The sequence below is a fragment of the Camponotus vicinus genome, unplaced genomic scaffold, assembly GCF_025532165.1.
Source record: "Camponotus vicinus isolate PSW18456_S1 unplaced genomic scaffold, iyCamVici1.0 SCAF_13, whole genome shotgun sequence".
Classification (NCBI taxonomy): Eukaryota; Metazoa; Arthropoda; class Insecta; order Hymenoptera; family Formicidae; genus Camponotus; species Camponotus vicinus.
In genome coordinates this window covers 13,575,985-13,599,020 of record NW_028141949.1, presented here as the reverse complement: position 1 = coordinate 13,599,020, position 23,036 = coordinate 13,575,985, and the positions used below count along the sequence as shown (strand labels likewise).

At 32.3% G+C, this 23,036-nt stretch overlaps 1 protein-coding gene and 1 long non-coding RNA gene across 4 annotated transcripts in view; both read left to right on the top strand.

Annotated features, from left to right (window-relative positions):
- Positions 1 to 4,620, top strand: part of LOC145963640 (uncharacterized) — a 41,990-nt gene extending 37,370 nt beyond the window's left edge. The window contains exon 3 of the long non-coding RNA XR_014436221.1: positions 3,854 to 4,620. This is a non-coding gene — a long non-coding RNA (uncharacterized LOC145963640). The remainder of the gene's footprint in view (positions 1 to 3,853) is intronic.
- Positions 4,621 to 6,316: 1,696 nt separating this feature from the next.
- On the top strand, positions 6,317 to 16,911 carry LOC145963636 (uncharacterized). Of its 3 annotated transcripts, XM_083085738.1 has the most exons (18): positions 6,992 to 7,110; positions 7,998 to 8,131; positions 8,690 to 8,753; positions 9,023 to 9,128; positions 9,195 to 9,293; positions 9,686 to 9,869; positions 10,413 to 10,599; positions 10,715 to 10,803; positions 10,999 to 11,272; positions 11,799 to 11,880; positions 11,964 to 12,116; positions 12,715 to 12,910; positions 12,981 to 13,159; positions 14,100 to 14,463; positions 14,935 to 15,269; positions 15,339 to 15,653; positions 15,958 to 16,083; positions 16,152 to 16,911. In XM_083085738.1, exons 1-18 carry the CDS (start codon positions 7,001 to 7,003, stop codon positions 16,293 to 16,295), a joined length of 3,141 nt encoding a protein of 1,046 aa, XP_082941864.1. In that variant the 5' UTR covers positions 6,992 to 7,000; the 3' UTR covers positions 16,296 to 16,911. The 3 variants fall into 3 exon arrangements, with proteins under 3 accessions (XP_082941865.1, XP_082941866.1, XP_082941864.1); XM_083085740.1 differs by lacking the exons at positions 6,992 to 7,110; positions 7,998 to 8,131 and adding an exon at positions 6,325 to 6,833; XM_083085739.1 differs by lacking the exons at positions 6,992 to 7,110; positions 7,998 to 8,131 and adding an exon at positions 6,317 to 6,833 and having other exon boundaries at positions 9,023 to 9,293.
- Positions 16,912 to 23,036: the final 6,125 nt, after the last annotated feature.

Here is a 23,036-nt window from a genome sequence, read left to right as displayed (position 1 = left end):
TTCAACCTTGAAGAAACTTTCAAACATTCGCTTCTTACATATAGATGCGATTTGAGGAACCGGGCAATATTAAATTATTATCTGTGGAACAAAGTAATATTTATCGCTGCCTCGAGAGATATTTATTTTATCTGTTTTTTTTTCTTATACTAATTATCGATGTGATTTCAATAAATATTGATTATCATTAATGTATAAAAATATTTATATGTCAAATTGCAACAAGAGAAAATACAACAATTAATTCTTTTATGAATGAAAATAATTAATGTCAGTTATAATTGATAACAATTTGAAAATATGAAAGAAAAATTGATATTTTAAATAAAATGTAATTATAAAAAGAAATAAAAATTGTGCGAACATTTTATCGAAAAAAAATATATACAAGAAATTTCGCGTTCATTGCGCGATAAATATTATTTTATTAACAAAATTTTAATTGACCCTCGAGCGTTTCTAAATAAAAATATTACAATTATCACCTAAGTATCGCGATTTCTCATACGAATACGCATCATGCACCTGCGAAAGTACTATGCAGTATAATACATATAATATTCCAGTGGGCAATAAGCCATGAAACTTATACAGTCAAGCCTTAATACCAGGAGAATTTTCCTGGAGGTTTCAGTTCCCGGATGCCAACCAAGGAAACACTAATTATTTCGCAATCTCGGCACTCACCCCATTTCGCAGATGGTGTTGCATTAAGAAAATTAATTTTTTACAGCCGGTCCCGTTAAAGGGGATGCTCCGCGTCCCCCGCCCTGATCCTAGCGAATTGATCTCCCGGAAGAAACGATAGCAATCGGATGTAAACTGAAGATTATGCCATTAAGAAAATTAATAAATAAAAACGAAATCACACGTACATGCACTCTCGCGACCATTAAGAAAATTAATTTTCCTGCGACTCGTAGTTCGTGTATACAAGTCTGTGCATTCGATCTAGTCGTAAACATAATGTTTTCTGTTATCTTTGCGGCAATTAATCACATCTATTTAATTTATTCTCGATATTCTCATGATTTCTTCAGCGGTAAAATTATCACATCTTATCTTTCTTTTTGCCTTTTATCGGACGCGAAATTTTCCTGTGTTCATTTCGTACTCTACTACGCATCATAATTTATTTATTAATTTTAAAATAATTTATTTATTAATTTAAAATAAGATATCTCCGAAAAAGAAATATAGGGATTAAAAAATAAATAGAAATAGAATAATATTCGGAATTTCAGATATAATATAAGATATAAAAAGTTGTAAACGATAAGAACCTCAAAATACTTTACAATATCAGAGAGATTTTCATAAAATTGTTCAAGATTTAGATGTGGAAACGAAGAACTTCATAAATTTTGGCGTGAACAAGAAAAAAATATGTGTAGGATATGTCAGAGTGAAATCGAAACGGTAGAATATTTAGCAATAAATTATATAGCAGAAATAAGAAACAGTGCAATATCAATAAGAATAAATCAAACTTTGGAAGCGAAGGGAGACGGGATCACTGAATGAAAAAAGAGGGCAAGGAAAGAATAAGACCAAAGAAAATCTAAAAAATAAACTCAGGGAGAAAATAAATTCAAATAATCTAGAAATAATTTAAACTTTTGTGCAATTATTATAAAAATTTTATAGCTATCAAATCAGATTATTAGATTAAAGATTAATTAAGATAAGATATTGTTATGTATATCAAACTTATATTTTATATGCACGTCATTATTATAGTGTAACTACTATAAAATTTATATAAACTTGTTTCAAAATCGAAAGGCAAAAATAATAAATAAAAAAAATATCTATCTCCTATATATCTCCATAATCGAATTCACGGATGAGGTTCCGCGATCCCAAATAAGGGGAATCGTTAAAGGGAGGATTTTTCCACATCGTTATGTAAGAAAAACGGACAAGCAAAATACGATCAGAATCGAGAAGATCCTTATTTTTTGGACGATTTGTGATCCGTCGAGATATGTGTGGCACGTTCTGATAGGATAAATTCAGAAATGATACAGGAAAAGGCAGGGAGAAGAAGTGTCCGCGATTACGAATTTGTCAGAACTCGTTTTGGCGAGACGCGTCTGTCGGTATCTCGGAGAGATATTATTCGCGATAGTAGAGCGAGATGGAAGTGTCCCGCCGGTCCGCGCGAAAATGGGTACTTGGACAGTTGGACAGTTCGTGGTCGCCCAAGAAGACGAGCGTCGTCGTTGTCGTCGTCCAGATCTTTGTGAGGTGTCAGGGACGCGCGGGGTTCGGTAGACAGACCTTCTGCTGGGAAGGGAAGAGCGAGGGGGAGGCTCGGTGGCGGCTGCTGCTTCTCATGAGTCACCCTATTCTTGTCACCCTGAGTTTCTTGACGGCAGGATGACGTCTCTATCGAGTTACGGCTTTGTTTTTGGGTCGACCGACTCTATCGACACTTCGGCGAAAGGGAGTAGTCTGGGGACTTTCTTCCTCGATCTCTCATGTCCGCGTCTTTCGCACAAGGATGGCCTTGGCTGGTTTATATCCATTATGTTTACGATTGTGAATTTTTATTTCAGTAAGCTTGAGTTTGTTCCTGTGCATATCGCTGGAATGAATTTTATTTTGGCGACATTTGGAGAAGAAAAGATTATTTTTAAAGATTGATTAAAGTATTAAGTGAATATCATAATTGAAAGATTTGAAATATGTAAATAAAAATAGAGAGAGAGAGGGAGGGAGATTATTATTGTATTTTTGATGTTTCATTTCTTAGATTGATCCTTGGCAATAATTTAGCTTTGTGCAATTTGCACGAGTCATTCCACAAGGCTATCCATCTCACGAACGAGCATTCGATAGCACTGAACATCTATGCTACACGATCACGCAACTTGTGCCGCGGGTGTAATTCACGCCACATGTGCGTATATATCGTGTCGAAAGTTCAAGATGAAGTTATTATGATTATTCTATCGCATAGAATTCTTTCAAGGAACTCGTAGTAACCAATAACGAGGAAGAAAGCTTTCTTTATCTAGGTTGCAAAATCAAATTGCCATCCTACGCCGTCGTGAGCTTCCCTCTTCCTCTCTTCCACTTCGCAACCCCATCCTCCAACCCTTTCCCCTTCTGCCTCTCTATCATTCTTTACCTTTCTCTTTCTCTCTCTCTCTTTCTCTCGCGCGAATTCTCACACCTTTCTACAGCCACTCACCGAGTCGAGTTTGTGAAAGCATTACGTTCGAGCACTCGACCGCTATTCAAACCCCACACCGAAGTTAAGAACTCACTGATGAGGTAAATCAAACGTTCCCCGAGAAAACAATTCTTTCGGCATTCTAATGAGCTTTCATTTAAAAATTTCTCGTCCTGCGAAAAATTTTGATCGAAAGCCTCGAGGGAGAATTCACGAATATTGGACGGAAGGGATAAAAGTAACTCTCCACACGTACAATACCGTCTTATTCAGAAGTACGACATACATTTTGCGCAAAGGAAAAATCTTAAACCAAGGCTCGCTTTAAGTAGCAAAAAGACGGTCCTTTAAGTACATACCATTCGAAGGATTTTGCACGTGGAAACAATAGTTTGACCCACTTTTCCAAAAACTTGCAAAAATAAATCCTAAAGTTGTTAAGTTAACTTAAAGTTATTGCTGAAATCGGGTTTAGATGTGCTTTACCGTTCGTTTGAAAAGCGAGTTGAAAGCCACTGTTGCATTGAACTCTATAATCAGCTTTAAGAATTTGTGTTTGTATTTCTTATACAATGTAATCCAATTTTGCCCGAGATTTAAACTTTTCGCCATTCGGAGATTTCAGTCAGGATTTCATACATCGAAATTTATTGCATACGTATTTTCGGAAAGGTGTAATTTCTGGCATCACCGGAGAGCTTCTTCCCGCACCTTCACAACGCACTATCAAGGGAGAAACGCGCTTTGTTCCGTTCATGCAGCGCGTCGAGGAGACCAAGTTTTGCAGTAAGAACATCCAGCGAGAATTGTCATCACTTCCTCAACAGTTTGCAAGTAGCTGGCAAACATTGGCGTGGATGCGTCGACTCGCGCATACTTTGCGAGCATTTCTTTTCACTACGTGGGAATCGTAAGCGCTATGCATTCACTGAATAATACGTCAGGGATAACGTCATGCAGCAAGTTTAGTTTTTTTATGAAAGAATACACTGGAGAGAAGAGGTGAGGGAGAATTTGTAGAAATTTGTAGAAATACGCAGCTGTGAGCAATAGGTAATGCGATTTTGCAATGCATAAAGATATAAGCAAACTGTTTTTTTTTATTTTATAGAAAACAAATATTGAAAAAAATGTCTTTCTTCATTGATTTTTTAAATATAGTATTATTTTTCTTCTTTAATATAATATTATTATTTTTTTAATATAAAAATTTTATAAAAATATAAAGAAAGCTCTAAATTTTTTATATTTATAATTAATTTTTTTCCGAAAGTAATTGTAATGAATTAATGAGATTTTTTCAGCAAATTGCATCAAACACAACATGATTCAGATAACTTTTAGTTAGATAGACAAAAATTTTTATTACTTTTATTTTTATCTAATTGAAAAGTATCCAAATTATGTCATATATTTCGTCTCATTTTAATCGCAAAAATCTTAATCTATAAAATTACTTTCGAAAAAAAAATAAATTAAAAATAATAAGAATTTTTAGTTCTTTTTTTATTAAGTTAAAATAATAAAAAATATAATAATGAGATTAAAGTACATTATTAAAAATTATATACTGTGTTTTTGTATCTATAATAAAGACAATTCATTCAAGTTTTATTTGTTTTTAAAGAATTTATCTAATTAAAAATAATAATTATATAACTATATAGTCAATTGAAATGCAATTTATATTAAAATATTTTTAATATATGGTTTGTTCACATTTATCGTCTAAAAAATCAGAAAGAATGAAAAATTAATTTGCAATAATCAAAATATAAAGATATTAAATATCTGAAAAAATTTGTTTTTTTTACATCTCTAATAAATATTAAATGCTTACATAAAATGTGAAAACGACTTGCATATTAATCGATTATGAATTTGCAAGCTTTTTAAACGTAGCAAATATAAACAAAGATTATTTTACTCAAATATATAGCAAGTACAATTAATAAAAATAAACAAGTGTACCTTGTCTTAATTAAGAATATGCAACGAAATATCTTTCCTTTTTAAAGGCTTACAACTTATTGTAAACATTTTCTTTTCAAGTGAGGGTTGTCTGAGACGTTTTCTGAGATGTTACGTTTCAAACGTCTTATCCGGCAGAGGAAGATGTCTATATAGGAAAACTGCGTTTCTCAGCATCCGAGAGAACAGACTGACAGGGTGACTCGGCTGATTCGAGTAAGGATGCAGGCAGGGCAGGCAGACAGAGATAGGAGACGGAAGATCCAGGGGAGTAACTTAAACAGCGGCTAAAGCAAGAAGTAGCAAGTCATAATTGAGTCGGGCAAGTATGGCGGGGTATCTATGTCTATGTAGGTGGAAAGCGCCGCTGCCGACATACCTGACCGGAATTCGAAAACAGGAAGGGTAACTCTCCGGGTAGGTCTCCGGGTCTCAAGATGGCTTCCCTTAGTTCACCGTCCATCGAATGGAATCCAGATGTTTCCCGGCATATTAATGCTGCACAAGCAAATACAGGAACTTAACTTTGCGGCGAAAGAGATAAGGATAATTTTGAACTGGATAATTTGACATTTGAAACAAAAAAACTAGATTTTTCAAATTAATTCAGGGACATTTCAATGCTATTATAAGTTTCAAAAATTGTACACATTTATATTTTCTTATATTTTAATTGAAGCTGTTCCAATTAGAATCTTTACATTATTATTTATTAATATTATTATTTATTATTTATTAGGATTTTTATATCAATGTTATTACTTATTAGGTATTTATTACTTATTAAATATTTATTAATTTAGGTATTTATTAATGAGATATTAGATATTTATTAATATAATATTTATATTAATATTATTATTTATTATTTATTACGATTTTTATATCATCAGATTTTCTGCTCATATTTATTTGTATACATTTATACTTCTTTATATTTTGATTGAAGATGTTCCAGAAGAGCTGTTTAGAATATTTATATTTATTTTTATATCAAATTTTCTGCTCATATTTATTTATTAGAATTTTTATATCATCAGATTTTCTGCTTATATTTATTTGTATACATTTACATTTCCTTATATTTTAATTGAAGATGTTCCAATTAAAATCTTTATATTCATTTATTAGGATTTTTATATCAGATCTTCTGCTCATATTTATTTATTATGATCTTTACATCATCAGATTTTCTGCTTAAAAATTCTATTTCACATTCAATTATCCAATTATTTAATTTCACGATTCATCGGCGAGTCACGAGGGATATGCGAGATTTTTATATCATCAGATTTTCTGCTCATATTTATTTGTATACATTTTACATTTCCTTATATTTTAATTGAAGATCTTCCAGAAGATGTTTAGAATATTTATATTTGTTTTTATATCAAATTTTCTGCTCATATTTATTTATTAAAATTTTTATATCCTGCGGAGAAGCTTGCGGTCAAAAGGACACGCTCCTGTCGAGCGTTGGATTCCTCGATCGGCCGACAGGCGGCGCTCGCGTAGCGCGTAGAATTGCCCGATTGCAGAGAAATTATCCGGTGGAGGAGGAGGTCAACGCCAATGACATTGACGGGCGAGGACCGGCGAGATCCATCCGATCCATATAACCGGCGCAGGACGATCGATTCGAGGATGTCGTCGCAGGCCAACTTGCTGCAAGACTACAATTGTGAGTATAAATATACCATCGTCGCCGGTGATCCGCCTCGCGAATGGTGACACGCGAGAGCGGGGGGCATCGCACGCGTCGTGAAAAATGAGCTCTGATAATGGCGGCTTTCGTTTATTTAACGCCGGATAAAAAAAAGAGCCGAGGTCCGAGAGCCGCGAGTCGCGATGCATCGTGACACCTCGGGAGAATCGCGCGATCACGTCCCTCGATTCTGTCTCTCGACTTCTTTGCATCAGATATATCCGGTGAATAAAGATATCGATGTGCGTCCCATGTATGTAAATGTATTTTCTGCATTTTGACTCCTGATTTTTTTCGGAGTTGCTGCTGTTAGCGTAGCCTTTTACACGCTTAATCTGCTTTTTAACGTTGTAATCGTAGCATTCTTCACCATCACATATCATTCACCGGTTATATCTGTAATTAGGAAATAAAAATATATACATATATATACATACACATCTTTCTAGTAAATTACTCCGAAATACAAAAAAATTATAGCAGTAATATCCAAATTTAAATATAAAGATGTACAGTTAATAAATAGATTATACGTTTGATTGTAAGAAAATTTTAGAATGAGATCTGTTACACAATCTTTCATGTAAAGTAAATTACTCCGAAATACAAAAAAAAAATTATGACAATAATATAAATTAAAATATAGAAATTATGTATGACAATAATCATAATATAATATAAATTAAGGAGATGTATAATTAATAAGTAAATTATAATTAAGAAAAAATTTCAAGCTTATTAGATCTATTATATTAATTAATCATACAGATTTTTTTCAAATAAACTGGATATTTTTTGATAAATCTGATATTATATTTGATCATTTTATAAGACTCAATACAAATTTACTTTTTTATTTATTTTATAAGACTCAATACAAATTAATTTTTTTATTTATTTATCAATAGACATGGATAAAATAGCAATAAATAAGCGTCCATATCGTATATGTACGAAATATAATACAGCCAGATAATGAAATATGAGATAAATGTTTACACGATTATATATCGTTATATGTAAGTCAAAATTACGACAATGCATTGTCGACGATGAGCGTCGCGTTATCTCGTCGCGAGATGCTAATCGTCGATTAGCCGGTTACGTTACTAAAACAATGGTCCTCTCCCCTCAAGGAAGTCTGGAGCAGTGGAAAGTTTTCGATCAACATTCACAAACAATAATACATCGCATGTATATTTCTTTCCTTGCAAGTAAATATTCTATGGACATCGAAATGAAAAGAGTTCGTAATATCTCCACTTTATCAAAACGTAAATTTGATCGATGAATCCATAAACGATAAAAATAATATATAAGGGCACACTTTAGAAAATTTAAAAGAAGAAATATTTTATCACACATCGAAAAGAAATATATGTATAAATTGTATAGATCGTAAAATAATAAAATGTGTTCCAGGAAAGCAAATAAATATTCTATAGATATCGAGATGAAAAGTTCGTAATATTTTCACTTTATCAAAACGTAAATTTGATCAATGAATCCATAAAATAAAAATAATATATAAGAGTACACACTTCAGCAAATTTAAAGGAAAAAAATATCCTATCATCGAAAAGATATAGATTGGGTAATTTATAAAATAATAAAATGTTGTTCGAGAAGAAATCTGTTCTAAAAAAAATATGTATATATATTTATTTATAATCCTTAATATTCTTGCGGTAAAAGACACGTATCGTGTGTAGTAATATAATTATTTTTAAGATATGTAGTAATATAACTATTATATAATATGTAGTATATAATATTATTTTTAAGATAACACATAATTTCTTCACACCTTAAAATGCTTTTCGACTTTGTAGGGGAAACTCAGTACGACGATCCGCAGGTGCAATTCCCTCGTCCTATTCCAGATGAAGTTATCAGGTGAGCTCACGACGTTCCTTCTAGTCAGCATAAGCACGAACGCAAACTATTTTCTTCTTGTATAAATTTTGTACAATATCGTTCTTCTTTTATATCTAACAGAGAGATTAACACACACGCAGTGTACATAATCTTTTGGCTAAATTTTTATGCATGTAAAAAGAAAAGCTAGTTGTAAAATTTTTCGTTATAATCCCACATGCTCACGCCTTTGTTGCAATTCTCTTACTAATCCTTTTAATTTGTGAAACACCAATGCGGCGACTTAGCGTTTACGAGGTTTACGTGAAGGAGGAGTCGGGCCCAGACTCGAGGAGCGGCGATACACCGAGTGTGTCGGGATTAGGATCTACAACCGATCAGCAATTGATCCAAGTAATTAATTGCTGTGAAAGTTTTATCGATGAGAACGATTTGCGATCATGTAAAATCACTTTCAAGGATGACTGCATGGACCTGGATGCAGCTATAGATTCCGAAGTGATCAATATCGACGGCACCGTCACAAAACTCCTCGGCAAGGAAGCGTTAAGGTACAAAGTAAGTGCTAAAGTGAGCTATCTTAAATATTTGTTCAACTATTAGCACGGGGCAAGTTGTTTGCCGAAAGCGAGTGTATATCGTTACAGCAGCAGTTTACACGAAATATTTCACTTGACGGGGCGTACGCGTCCTCCTTCATTTATCTAGAGTTCGTTCCCTTTCTTCTTTGAAGAACTTTCACTTGCATACGCTTTTAATAGTTTTGTGTAACCAAGGATTTTGCCTATCTCTACATCGCGATGCAACATAATTATGGCAGTAAATATGCAAGTATTGTTGGAAATTGCATTTTCTTAGTCATAGTATTCTTTCTTCGCGACCGATAAATTTCCCCTGGTTTTTTGCATCTCACGGTATTTTCGTTAAAATCCCAATTTCCGGTCTTTCAGATTCTCGAGCAGAGCGTCAATACGCCGGATGAGAATGTAGTTGTATATTCACATCCTGTTGCTGAAGGTCCTTCGTCCACTACAACGCGACTTATCGATAAGGATGATCCGCGATCCAGATTGCATTTTGTAAAATATTTAAAACGCGACGGAAAGACGCTTAAAATCTGGGAATGCGGCATTTGTACGTAATTTTTCTAGTAACGATACTTTTTAAAATCTAATTAATATATAGAATAATATTTTTTTATATATGAAGAGAGAAAATAATATATTCCATTTTTAAATTATTATTATTAATTAATAATTTTAAAAAGAAAAGATTATTAATTATACATAATAATTATACATTCGAATAAGAGAGACTTAAATTAAAAAAATGTTAGGTTTAATATTTTTTCATGAAAAATATCTTTCGAATTTTTATATAATTTTTTTGTGACGCAATATTTTGAAAAATCTAATTAATATATAAAATAATATTTTTTTACATATGTGAATATATATTTCATTTTTTCAACTATTATTATTGATTAATAATTATTAAAAAGGCAAGAATTATACATTTGGATAAAACTGAAATAAAAACGTCAAGTTTAATATTTTTTTTCGCGAGAAATATCATTTCAAATTCTCAATTCGATTTCGTAGCGTAGCAAGTAATTACTTTTTAATGTTGTCACTGAAGATGAGTTTGTTTTCGTTATAAGAAACTTTTATATATCAGGTTCAAAAGAGTTCCGTCACCAGTACACCCTGATGAGACACTTGCCGACCCATACTGATGAAAGAAACTTCAAATGCGAAGCTTGCGGCAAGGCTTTCCGCCAGTTGTCAACATTGAGTCAACACAAGGCCATACATAGCGACGCTAGACCCTATGTATGCGAATTCTGCAAGAAAACATTTAACAGGTCGGAAATTATCATTTTTCATATTTAGATGCATAGAATTTTAACATAAAAGCAATAAATTTTCAATAAAATTGAATTATAACGATTTGACATTTTAAAGTAATTTGAATTTCAGGGTGTCTACGTTAATTTCTCATCGAAAAACACATTCGGAACACAAACCACACAAGTGTCACGTATGCGGTAAAGGGTTTCATCAAAAGGGTATATAACATACACGTTATTAATTTCCAGCAGACCTAAATTTCTTCTAAAAAATTTATACTTTGCAACATCTATTTTGTTCCTTTATTTGCTCTTAAAATTATTAATATATATCTTACGATTTCCCATGTATTTTATTGCGTAAATTGATGTGATCAACTTGAAATCGAAACAATTAACATTAGGTCTTTTCAGGCAATCTGCGTAATCACGTGTTCACGCATACGAACGAGCGGCCATATAAATGTGAGCTTTGCGGCAAAGGCTTCAATCAGATGTCAAATTTGGTCTGTCATAAGGTGAAGGCGCACGCACACGCCGACAAGATGCAATATTCATGCGGAGTCTGCGGAAAGGAGTTTCCGCGTAGATTCGCCTTACGATCGCACGAGGAATACAAGCACGGTATAAAGTATCGAAGCACGAGCAACGCGCAATCTACTATGAACGAATCTAATACCGCAAAAAGGTATGTAAAGAGGCCTCATGATGTTAGTCGATTTAATAAATTTATATATAATCGTAAATTGATAAAAATTTTAAAAAGTTGTAACAACGTTAATTTAAAGGTTCTTATTTTTCATAAATATAATTATTATTTTTGATGTATAATGCGCAACCAATAGTGCAATAAATGCACAATCATTGAAATGAATCATTTAAATTTTTTTCAATCATTTTATATAAATATTTGCAAATACAAGAGGAATAAGGAATAAAATGTCTTATTTAATTAAAAATATTAATCTATTACGGACTGTCGCTGATATTTTTATTGGATAAAATCTTATAAAAATAGAGAAATTAGAAGAAATTAGTTAAAATTCTGTAGGACAAATTTCTATCGATTTTTGTCTATTAATTTATTTCCCACAGAAGATAGATATATAGACAGACAATTAAAGCGCTTATATATTCAATTATTATTTTACATAATGCAGAGTTGATTTAATTATAGATATTTCAGCATGTGATATGTAATTATACATTTTCAGCAAGAACGTTAGGATCATACAATTGTTCAATGGCGATCGAAATCAAACGAGCGAAAACAAAGAGAAGGATTATTTTGGCTCAGTTAGTATATATTTGATTTATGATAAATATATAATGAGAATTATGGATTGTGTAATTAGTTTTGGAATCCTGTTTCATGATAGTCAGATTTAATGGATAGCCTTGTGATAAACAAAATCGAAACAAAAGCAATGGAGGTTGCGTTGCTGCAAGGCCAAACTCCCTTTGCTCTTTATAGACCTATTAAGGGTATACCGGTACTTGTCAAAGTTTTGTCCACTGCAAATAATAAGCACGTAAGTATGTACATTATGGACATTATATCATATAGAAAACATATGTATGGAGAGAAAGTAAAAAAAAAATATATAAAATTAAATTATAATTTTATCTATATTTTATGCTTATATTTTTAATAAAAAATAAAATATATAAGTAAACATGAAAAAATTAAGTCATTTAGAATTACAAATAAGATATATAACTCTTTTAGTTACATATAAATAAATTTAATAAATTTATATGTAATCATGAATTTATATGAAAATTTTAAAAAGTTGTAATAACGTTAATTTAAAAGTTTTTATTTGTTAGTGTAGTTATTATTTTTATATATAGTAATACATTTGATGAGAAACTCGACTTTTAGTTAACTTCGCAAGAGAAGTTTATTAAAAGTTATATATCCAATATTATATAGTAAGAGTAGAGAGAAAAATTCGATGTTTTGCAGATGTACTTGTTTCGTTTATCTTGCTGTCGGAAATTCTGACAGCTTTTGTAAACATGCTCGATTCGAAATCGGAATCAATAATAATTTTAAATTAATATTAATATTTAATAACATTCAATTATTTGGGACAATCAGAGATATTGTTTAATAATTATATACAGATACTTGTACCTGCGACTGCTGAAGATTTGCGACTGGCAGGGAAAATAACTTCGAATCCTAGCGAGACTTCAGATGCTGACGGCAACAAGGCTGTTCAGGTGAAAGTACCGGTAGTTGCCACAGTGATACAGAATATCGAAGCCGATGGTAAATCCAGCTTCGTCGTCGAGCCTCCCGGAGCAGAACAGGAGCAAGGTAAGCTCTTGTCAATCCTATAAAACCAAATGTTTTTATCGAAATGTTTTTCTTCATCTTTTGTTGTCAGATGATTTAATGACAGCGTTGGACACGCAGTTTTCACTTTCTGAGCCTGATCCAGACGAAATGAACCGTCAAAACAGCGCGAATTCAACTCCGTCAATAGACGAGTGTAACGAATTACTGGAGCTGGCTGCGCAAGGTGGAATACAATTTGTTCGTGCTACGGAGGACGGTCGTTACGAGGTAATATGGAAACGATTAATGCATTCACGTATGAAACTATGTTGATGTTTGCATAGCCGATAATAGTCACGTTTGGTGAATAGAAGGACATTCCTTGTTGAAGCTTGGAAAAAAAAATTTTTTCCTTTACAATTTATAATCCAATTATTTTCGTGGTGTATTTTCGTACAGTTTTTAAGAATTGTATGATTTTATATTTTGATAAAATATGTATCTCAAATTCAATATTGGCTGGATATTATAAATTTGGATTTTAAAATCAAAAAGACAATTGTTGATGTTGTGGGAATTTAACTTAAGAAAACATAAATTCCACGATATAAGATGTCGCCCTTTGACATCTTTATCTCTGAAAAGGCGACATACTTTTCTACGCAAAACTGGCATTATAGTGTCGACATCTTTTCGACCTACACAGTATGCGCGACACATTCTGAGTATTCACGTCAGGCGCCTTCGTTCCTTTACATAGATTTCTCTATTTAGAGAACTGTGCAGCGCTGTCGTGCTTGCGAAACGTGTCGTATAACGTTTTTATAGAAATGACTTTTGTGTCGGAATTTATCTTTGGCGCTCTTCTTCCAATTAGCAAAAATTTAATTAAACTTAATATCTATTAATAACATCCAAACATTATCCTAATTAAATTCTCCATAATTCTCAAAAATAATTTCGGGGGAAGTGGAGAAGTTTGAAAAGTATAATTTTTGAGAAATATATAACTTAAAATTTTCTAAATATTATTTATTTTTTTTTAATATTAATTCTAATATTATTTATTTTTTTGTAATTCTAAAACTTATTGAAATTTCAAAATATGATAAAGACAAATTTGTGTATATAGATCTCACAATTTGCATTATTGTAATAAATTATTCTGATCATGATGAAGCTTTAAGCAGTTCAATACTCCTACCGTTTGTCCGTGTTATGTCTACAGGTTATGACAAGCAGCGAAGCCCGCGACTTAATGGCGCAGAATTCCCACGATGTAACGATTCTTGACAGCGAACAGGCGGATGCCATCAATCTTGTGAATATACGCAATAATGGTGACGTCATCATTGGCGACAACGATAATCAGATCATGGTGCTGGAATCTGGCCAGAAATCCAGCAGTATGTCAATGGACGGTATCGAGATTCTCGAGGACAAAGACATTAGGATTCTTGAGGGTAAAAGCCTCGACGATCGTTTCGCGGATGGTATAACATTCCTTTCCCAGACCAAAATCGATGATCTTCTGCTGGGTCCCAAATCGCTGACTATCGACAGCGATAACGTCCTCGTCGGGCATGACGATGGTAAGTAAATTCTTGTCACAATGTCTCAATTTATAAAAATTCCTTAAGCTCTCTCTGTCGTGCGTATGTAAATCGCAACATATATATTAATATATGTAAATTTTAGTAATTACTTTTTTAAATAAGCAATATATAAGCAATAGAACAATCTTTTTTTAATTAATTTCTCATTAATTTTGCAAAAATCACAAAATGATACAGGACTTTTTTATTCACTTTAAGCCATTCTACTTACATACGAGAAGTGATATAGTTACTGGATACTCTATATGTATATAATATAGCTTATATAAATTGTTAAAATTAGTTTAAAAATTCACATTATTTTTATAATTAATTTAAAAATTTTTTAAATTAATGTAAAAAGCATACAACTTTATATATAAATTACGTTAAATTACTATAACGTTAAAAGATTTAATTTATAAAAACACTGTATGTTTAATTTTTGTCAATGGTTACCGATTTCAGCCATAGCCATATCGTCGAGTCAGCAGGATTTAACAAGCATCTTGGGTCATTCTTCGAATCTATCTACTAGTTCGCAATCCTCATTATCGTCTCTGTTAATGAAGAACCATCCACCATTGTCGTTGTTGAACGAGACATTCCCGTATCTGAAGAGCAGTCAGAGCTTTGCGGACGATCTAAACATTCTTGGCGTCTCCCCCATGACAGATCATCATCTAGAGTACGATCCAAAAATGAGATTGCCATCGGTTTTCGACGACGACTGCGATACCGGTTTAATATCATTCGGTCAATCGGACATAAAGATGATGGATTCCGGAAATCAATGTATTAAGGTACAAGATTATTTGAAAATTATACTTGAGCAATTCTTGATAATAATTTTCGTCATGCGAATTTTACAGCCTTTCAGTGACAAATTTTGTTTACCGCCTCCCAAGATGTTTTCCGGTTTGAACGAGGTAAAGATTTTGGGGCCGAAGAATCATAGTCACGAATTGGTCGCTCCACATTATCAAGATAACAGACTTCTCAGTCCCTTTGAGCAGTTCCTTAAGAACACTACCATGCAAACGAGTGGTTGCATACCTAATACCATCGACGCGTTTGAAGGGTGCAGGAAAGAAGTGAAGATACTCGGTAAAAAACTCGGCACCGGCATTATCACTACGACCGAGGAAGGTGATATTGTCAAAGTTGTCGATGACAATTCTAAATTCGTAAGTATAATTTCATATATGTATATATATGGTTGCGCTTTAATTATAAAATTTAATTAATTAATTAATTAATTAATTAATTAATTTTCTTTTTTTCTCTTATTCAGCTTCTCTTATTCTCTTATTCAGCTATAAGATAATATTGAATATATTTATTGATATATAATTTGTATTATATATAATATTGATTATAATTGATATTTGTTAATATTTATATAATCACAAGCAACAATTAACGGATAGTACAAATTTCTTATAAAATATTAAATAAAACTTTAACTGGCACGTGATATTCTTGGCGCAGGAAACGAGCAACAATGCAATGGACCTTTGTGATAACGCTTTACAGCAGTGTACAACCATGTCACCGAGACGATTGCGCCGACAGCCGTCGATGGAGAGTGACGTCGCAGATAACTTCTTACTCCAAGTAAAAACCTTTGAGAGTAATTACGGTAAAAGCGACGAAAAAGAGAACGTTTCTCCGAACCTGCACAGGCCGGCAGTCCCTGCTCCGATTTTCTGAATTTTGGCAATCGCTTCGGTGGCAAGAACCTGTCACCTGAAGGTCATCTTGATAGGAGTCAGAAAGACGATCGCGGGGATAGTTTCACACCCGGAGAAATATTGGATCTGGATTGACGATGCGCGACGAAAGCCTCTGCAGAAATAGCCTCTTACTTCTGGAATTACTTGTTCTTTGTATCACTATCCTCTGCGATTCTCTTGTGAAGATATTCGTGCGTTGCTTTGGATTCTCTTCGATGTATACAAGGAGCACAGGTAATATGTGATAAAGATAATCAATTATGCATCGAGAAGGTGAATATTGATATTTTTATAATTTTTCGTTTACAAAATATTGCACTGACTTAAATATGGGGTATATTATATATCTATATTTATGTACTTCTATTTACAAATTATTTTACTTAAATAATTAATAATAAGTAATATCGCATGAAAATAGAATTATCTAAATTTTTGAAAGTGTGCAATCAATTTAAAACAATTTCCAAGAATGATTTCAGAACAAAAAACGAATAACATATCGCAATATATTGTAAGTACATGTTTTTTGAAATGTGCTTGTAAATCTCAAGAAATATTTAATCTCAAATATTCAATCATCTTATTGATTTTTATCTGAATTATGCAATATTGCTCTATTTTCTCTATACGATTGTGTATAAAAATTCAACCAAAATATTTTGCATTGTTGAAGAATGAAATATATAAATATGAATTTCTCCCTTTCTCCAAAGTTGTTTAATCATTTTATCTGATGAAAGCTATTCATTTGTTTTAGTACATTTGCAAATCTAGTACACAAAATTGAAGTAGCTATGTATTTTTCCTTCGTATAAGTGAAAATCATTAGAAAATGCATAAATATAATTAAAATGAAAAATCATATTTTAAAAAATTGCATTAAAAATATTTTTTTAAATATTCGCTTTATCTGGAATTTTGAAAATACCTGAAAGATTAGGAAATTGTTTTACAAAATTTGAATAACATATAATGATGATTTTTCTTTCTTACCTAACGGATATATATCTATTAGATAAGGGAGAAAAATCATTCCAGCATTACTGTTTTTAACAGATACGTACGATAGAGATACGAAAGACTGCGGTATTCCGATACGAAGGTTATTTAGATTTATTCGCGAATTCTCGACTCGGCAATATTTTCTCCGCGTGCCAATACCAATAGGTGGAATGGTTAATACCGTCTGCCCTGGCATCCATCCTTGCTACTTGATAGTCAGCTCCCATTCGGAGAACCGCACTGTCTTATATAGTAACTTGTACAAGCAATCTGCCCTCACGGTTCGCAAATTGCGGAATTTAGAAATGATTGTGAAATACGGATTATAATTTCTTGATTCTCTTGTGATGAAAAAATATTTCTAGTGTCATATTGTACAATTTTAATCACTTATTGTGATATCTCAAAAATTATGTTAATGCTGGAATAACTTTTTCTTTTTTTAAATCTAATTAATTCTCTTTTTCTTTTTTTTGTGTTAAATTTTGTATCTTTGTTATATCTTGGTAAATATTCAAATCCAAAGACAGTGATATTGATAAGTCATGCTACATCTATCGAGTGATATCTTATAGTCTGACTTAGCATTTATCTTCACTACTTGGTAGTCAGCCCGTAGAAGCCTCTCTCACATTTAGATACGTGCGGGTGAGAGACTTGTAATATATATTCTGAAAAGCACAAGATCCAAATAAACCTAATAAATTATAACAGAAAAGAGCAACGCTTGCCTTATTGACAAAGTAAGAATGTAGAATTTTTTGATATATAGAAGTTTTTTCTTTCTAAACGAATTTTCTTTGAAATTATTTTCGCTTCGGAGATTTTACGAAATGTTACTATCAATGGTATTTTCAATTTCTTAGATATCTTTGTTATAATAAGAATTTAATTTAAACTGCTCAACTTGACCTGTATTTTCATAATTAAAAAAACGAGAGAGAGAAAGAGAGAAATTGACAATAATAAATTAATAAAATTCTTCAACTTAAATCAGGCAACTATAAGCAGTAGCTTACGAACGCAACGCATGTGCACGAGCAAACGTGTCGGAAAATTTACTTTCCTTCCGCCAAGCCAGCAGCAGTCCGTCGTCGTCGTAGCTCGCAAATACGCAAAAATTAAGTTGTAAAAGTCGCTCCGAATCGCTCGCGCTTTCCAGCCACGTCTGCCGCGAGGACGAGCGAATCCCACGGAAATTCCATTCGTTCTTTCTCCTTCCCTCCCTCCCTCCCTCCTGTTTCCCGCCCTCGCGCTGCTCGAGAAGCCCCTCGGGGGAAATTCGCGCCTTTTCTCGGCTGCTTTGCATCGAATTATTTAAAAATGCACCCGACGTCCCGAGAAACATCTACTTAACTCTCGAAGGCGTTGAGACGTTCTTAGCGCGCCAGGAGTACCGTGAGAACAATGGCGTTAACGACGACTCGTTGTAGGACCACGGCGCCTACAAAAGACGAAGAATTCGAAATCCTGAAAAGCCAACCGAGATGTTTAAAACTGCTCTTATAATCGATGTTTCCTACGATGCTGAGGAATTTTCGTCGTCGAATCGGCATAGCTTTGTAACTCTTATTACGGATTCCCCGTTTAATCTTTCTTCAGGATGTCTATTGCACTAGAAAAATGTGGAAAATCTGAGAATCTTAGGATTTTTTTAAAGGGGAAAAATCAGGAAATTCTCATGGAATTTTATCGGAAATTTTTAAAAAATTCTCTTTTTGATAATTTTGCCTTTGCAGAATGTTTACTTCTTGGAAAAACGTGGAAAATTTTCAGGAATTTTTTTGTACCTGACAAAATCAAGGAATTATCATGGAATTTTACTGAAACTTGGAGAATTTTTTAAAAAATTCTCTGATAATTTTGATCTTTTAATATAAATAGCTAGCCAAGTGAAATATATGTGCGTTTAAAATGTATTATAAATGTAATATAAATCTGTTTCTGTTTATATATTCATTATCTTGACAAAATATTGAATATGAGGTACAGATTTTTATCTCGATATAGATTATAATTTTTGGTGATAAAATATGAAAATGTTTTGCAAATGAAAACTTTATCTTAGGAAAACTTATTTAATTTTTTTGCAGTATATTTGTAAATTTATCGCCTGAAACTTAGAAGCTTTGTTTTTTCTTCGTATGAGTTAAAAGAAATTAGAAAATGCATACAAATAAAAAAACTTATTTTAGAAAGTTGCATCAAGGAATTTTTAAAATATTTTCTTTATCTGGAACTTTGAACAAAAATATCTGAAAAATCAGAAATGTCTTTTTACGAGATTTGAGTAGACATTCCCTCCCACTCTATTCTTGATAAAATTCTATTAGCCATAAAAAATATGAGGATTACTCGAGTATTAATATATTTTCGTAAATTTCATTCACGAATATTTATCGAATAAGAAAGATAAGGGAAAGCAATTGAATTTGGCTTGGCGGGAGCTAATCGCATTTTCATATTTGCTTTACAACGTAATTGCGGCAGAAAGTATTCCCGCTGCTAGATCATTCGGATGCATTTTAACCCCGTGGCATACCTATAAACGGGGAAAAGAACGCTCGTCGTTTTCCACCACCGAGATTTCTCCCACGGGTATAACTTTGGTGAGCGAAACGGCTCCGCGGATTATCTGAGGAAGTGCGAAGAGGCTTTTAACTCGGTATAATTTATTTAAAAGCCGGGACCGAGGGAAAGAGGAGGGGAGGGGGAGAGGGTGAGAGCCGGCCGCGAAAGGGGAATCTCCGAAGAAACAGCCTTAATTAGCACAGACTTTCTTACCACCGGCAGATTCTCCTCCTTAATTTTCGCAGATGAAAACCGCGCGATCCACTTCTCTGCGCTTTTTCTCTCCCTCGATCTTCCATTTTTCCCTTTTTCTTTCTCCCTTTCCCCCTTCCTTTTCCTCTTTACGATTTCGCTTCGTCTTTCGAAATGCCTTTATTCTACTCAAGCGCGTTTGACAATTTGCAATAAAGAGAAGTTCTTTCGATATTGATTAAATTCTGCAATTAAGGAGAGCGATACTCGATCGAACGTGAGGTAGATAGTCCAAGTAATATGATTTTTCTCGATTCCGTGAATTTTGCATAAAACCTGTCCCACATTTATCACGCAGGTGTAATATACAGAATCGATTTTAACTCGGTGAAGATTTGATGGAAAATCCAATTAGGAAAATATTCAACATTGAAGACGAAAGAATTTTCACAAGTTAAAATTCGAGGAACAAAAGCTTACTTTGTGATTAAACTTTAGATTTTACTTTGAAAGAAATTTCTATTCCATTCTAAAATATATAATATTATAATAAAATTAATAGGCTATAGTCTATTAATTGCAAGCGATAAGAAGTAAATAATATATATAATAAATATATTATTTATTATATGTATATTATTTATATATTTTATTTATTCCGCATAGCTTACAATTAATAAGAAAAAACTGGGCTACAGCTTATTAATTTTTTAATATTGTTTTAGAATCATATGTATGGAAATTTCAAAATAAAAGCTAGAGATTAATCGCAAAGCAAACTTTTATTGCTTTTAGCCTTTGAATTTTAATTTACTAAAATTCTTTTATCCTCAATGCTGAATATTTTCCTAATTAGAATTTCCACTGAGCTAAAATCAATTCTATATTATACCTGCATTATATATATATATATATATATATATATATATATATATATATATATATATATGTATGTATATATTTATTTATTTATTTATTTATATATTATATGTTTTATGAATTAAATACTCTTGTTGTCGCTGGAATTCATTGAACGTCACCCTTCAGAACAGAGCATTCGCGAGATGAATCGAAAAATTTTGTTCCCCGTAAAATGGCTAAATGCGACGTCTGACGACAGCTATTCTTCCTAACAAAGTCAATTGACGGCGTTGCCGTAATGTGCCGCCTACTTTGGAAAATTTACTTTGAATTTCGTTCCCTTTTACGAGCTCTTCCTTTCTACTTTCCACGGGACATTACTTCGTTCCCACGCCCGCGTGCTGGTGCCCTCGCGAATTACCTCGTCAGGAATTCAACCCTCATACACAGCCATTTCGCAAATTCGATCTTCCTCAGTGCACGAGACGCGACTACCCCCGCTCTGTCGAGCTACTCGACAGAGAGAAGAGGAAAGAGAGAAAGCAAGTCAGTCAATGATGTAACGTTAAATTAAACCGACTCGCAATTGAAGGCTTGATATGATTAAAAAGAGACGCTGTGTATGCTAGAAAAATACAAATCTCAATCTCTATGCATATAAAACTAATTCCTTAAATATCTATATTTATTTTAAAACAAAATAATTTATTATTTAACATTTGAGTTATATATTTATATCTAGAAAATGTTCAATATTTTAAAAAAATTCGAAAAAATAATATTCCTTAAGTGTTTGTGCTTTTAAACAATCTATTTTATTTGTCAATTTTATTTACTTGCTAAGTAGTCAATTAATTTTATTTATTCAATAGAGATCTTTTGGCAAAGAATAATTAAAGTAGAAATCAGAATAAAAATTGAAGAAATAGAGTTGTATACCTGCACGTTTATTATTAGATTACTTGCTACCTGCTCTGGACTACTCGACAGAGAAAGGGAGAAAGAGAGAAAGCAGTCAGCCAGTGATGTAACATTAAATTTAACCGACTTGCAGTACATAAAACCGTGTATGCTATCTGACACTATAGCGTTGAAGGCTTTATATGATTAAAAAGAGATTATATATGTTGTAAAAATATAAATCTCTCAAAATATATATATATATATATACACACATATATATATATATATATATATATATATATATATATATATATAAAACTATTTCTCTAAATATCTATATTTATTTTAAAATAATTTATTAATTTATTTGAGCTAGATACTTATATCTAATCCTATCTAAAGTTATGTATATAATTAAGATATTCAATATTTTGAAAATATTTAGAGGAATAATATTTTTTAGTATTTGTATTTTTAAATAATGTTTTATATTTATTTGCTCTAATTTATTCAGTATAATAAAAATCTTTTAGCGAAGAATATCAGAGTTAAAATCGAAGAGTTATATCAGCGCGTTTTTTTATTATTAGATTACTTGCATTGCGTTATACTGTTAAAGATTGTTAAAGAGAATCGTACAAAGGCGGAAGAAGATAGCAAACCGTTCAGTCAAGCAGAAATTTTCCCAGGATACTGCCTTTTGTTTTAAAAAACGACAAATGCGAATCTGACCTGACCCAATCCGATTTCAGTCTATTCGAAGGATTACCACGCAGAAGGACTATAATGCTTGTTGGCTACAACAGAATAAAAGGAGCAAGAAGCGTTGAGAAATAAAGGGTAAAACACATAGAGAAAGGGGAGAGAATGGGAGAGGAAGAAAGAGAGAGAGAAAGAGAGAGACCTGTAACCTAATGATAAAAATTCCACGTCATTGATGATTCGGATATCATTTATCGTATTTGATAATTTCCCATATGTTTCAAAGACCGATATAAATATAAATATAAAATAAAATAGCACACGCGACGCTTCTTTTTCTATATATTTATTAGAGAAATAATATTGTTGCAGTTGCTGCGATATTATATACGCAATAAATTAATGCATACATGCATAAATATTGAAAATATGTTTCATTAAAAAACGGTAACATCTTTGTTTGATAAGGATATAATAATTGCATTCTTTTAATCTTTTATTCATTACTTGCTAATTTCGTTGACATTTGATTATACGATAAACTAAATTCAGATTCAGCGATTTTTCGATCGTCGTATTTCCCATTTAATATTCGTCGTA

Bases quoted from the DNA above. Each gene is read 5' to 3' on its own strand.
- LOC145963636 (XM_083085738.1), top strand. From the start codon at position 7,001: ATGCATCGTGACACCTCGGGAGAATCGCGCGATCACGTCCCTCGATTC. The intron at 15,270-15,338 runs GTACAAGATTAT...CGAATTTTACAG, and splicing joins CCGGAAATCAATGTATTAAG to CCTTTCAGTGACAAATTTTG. The intron at 15,654-15,957 runs GTAAGTATAATT...TTCTTGGCGCAG, and splicing joins TCGATGACAATTCTAAATTC to GAAACGAGCAACAATGCAAT.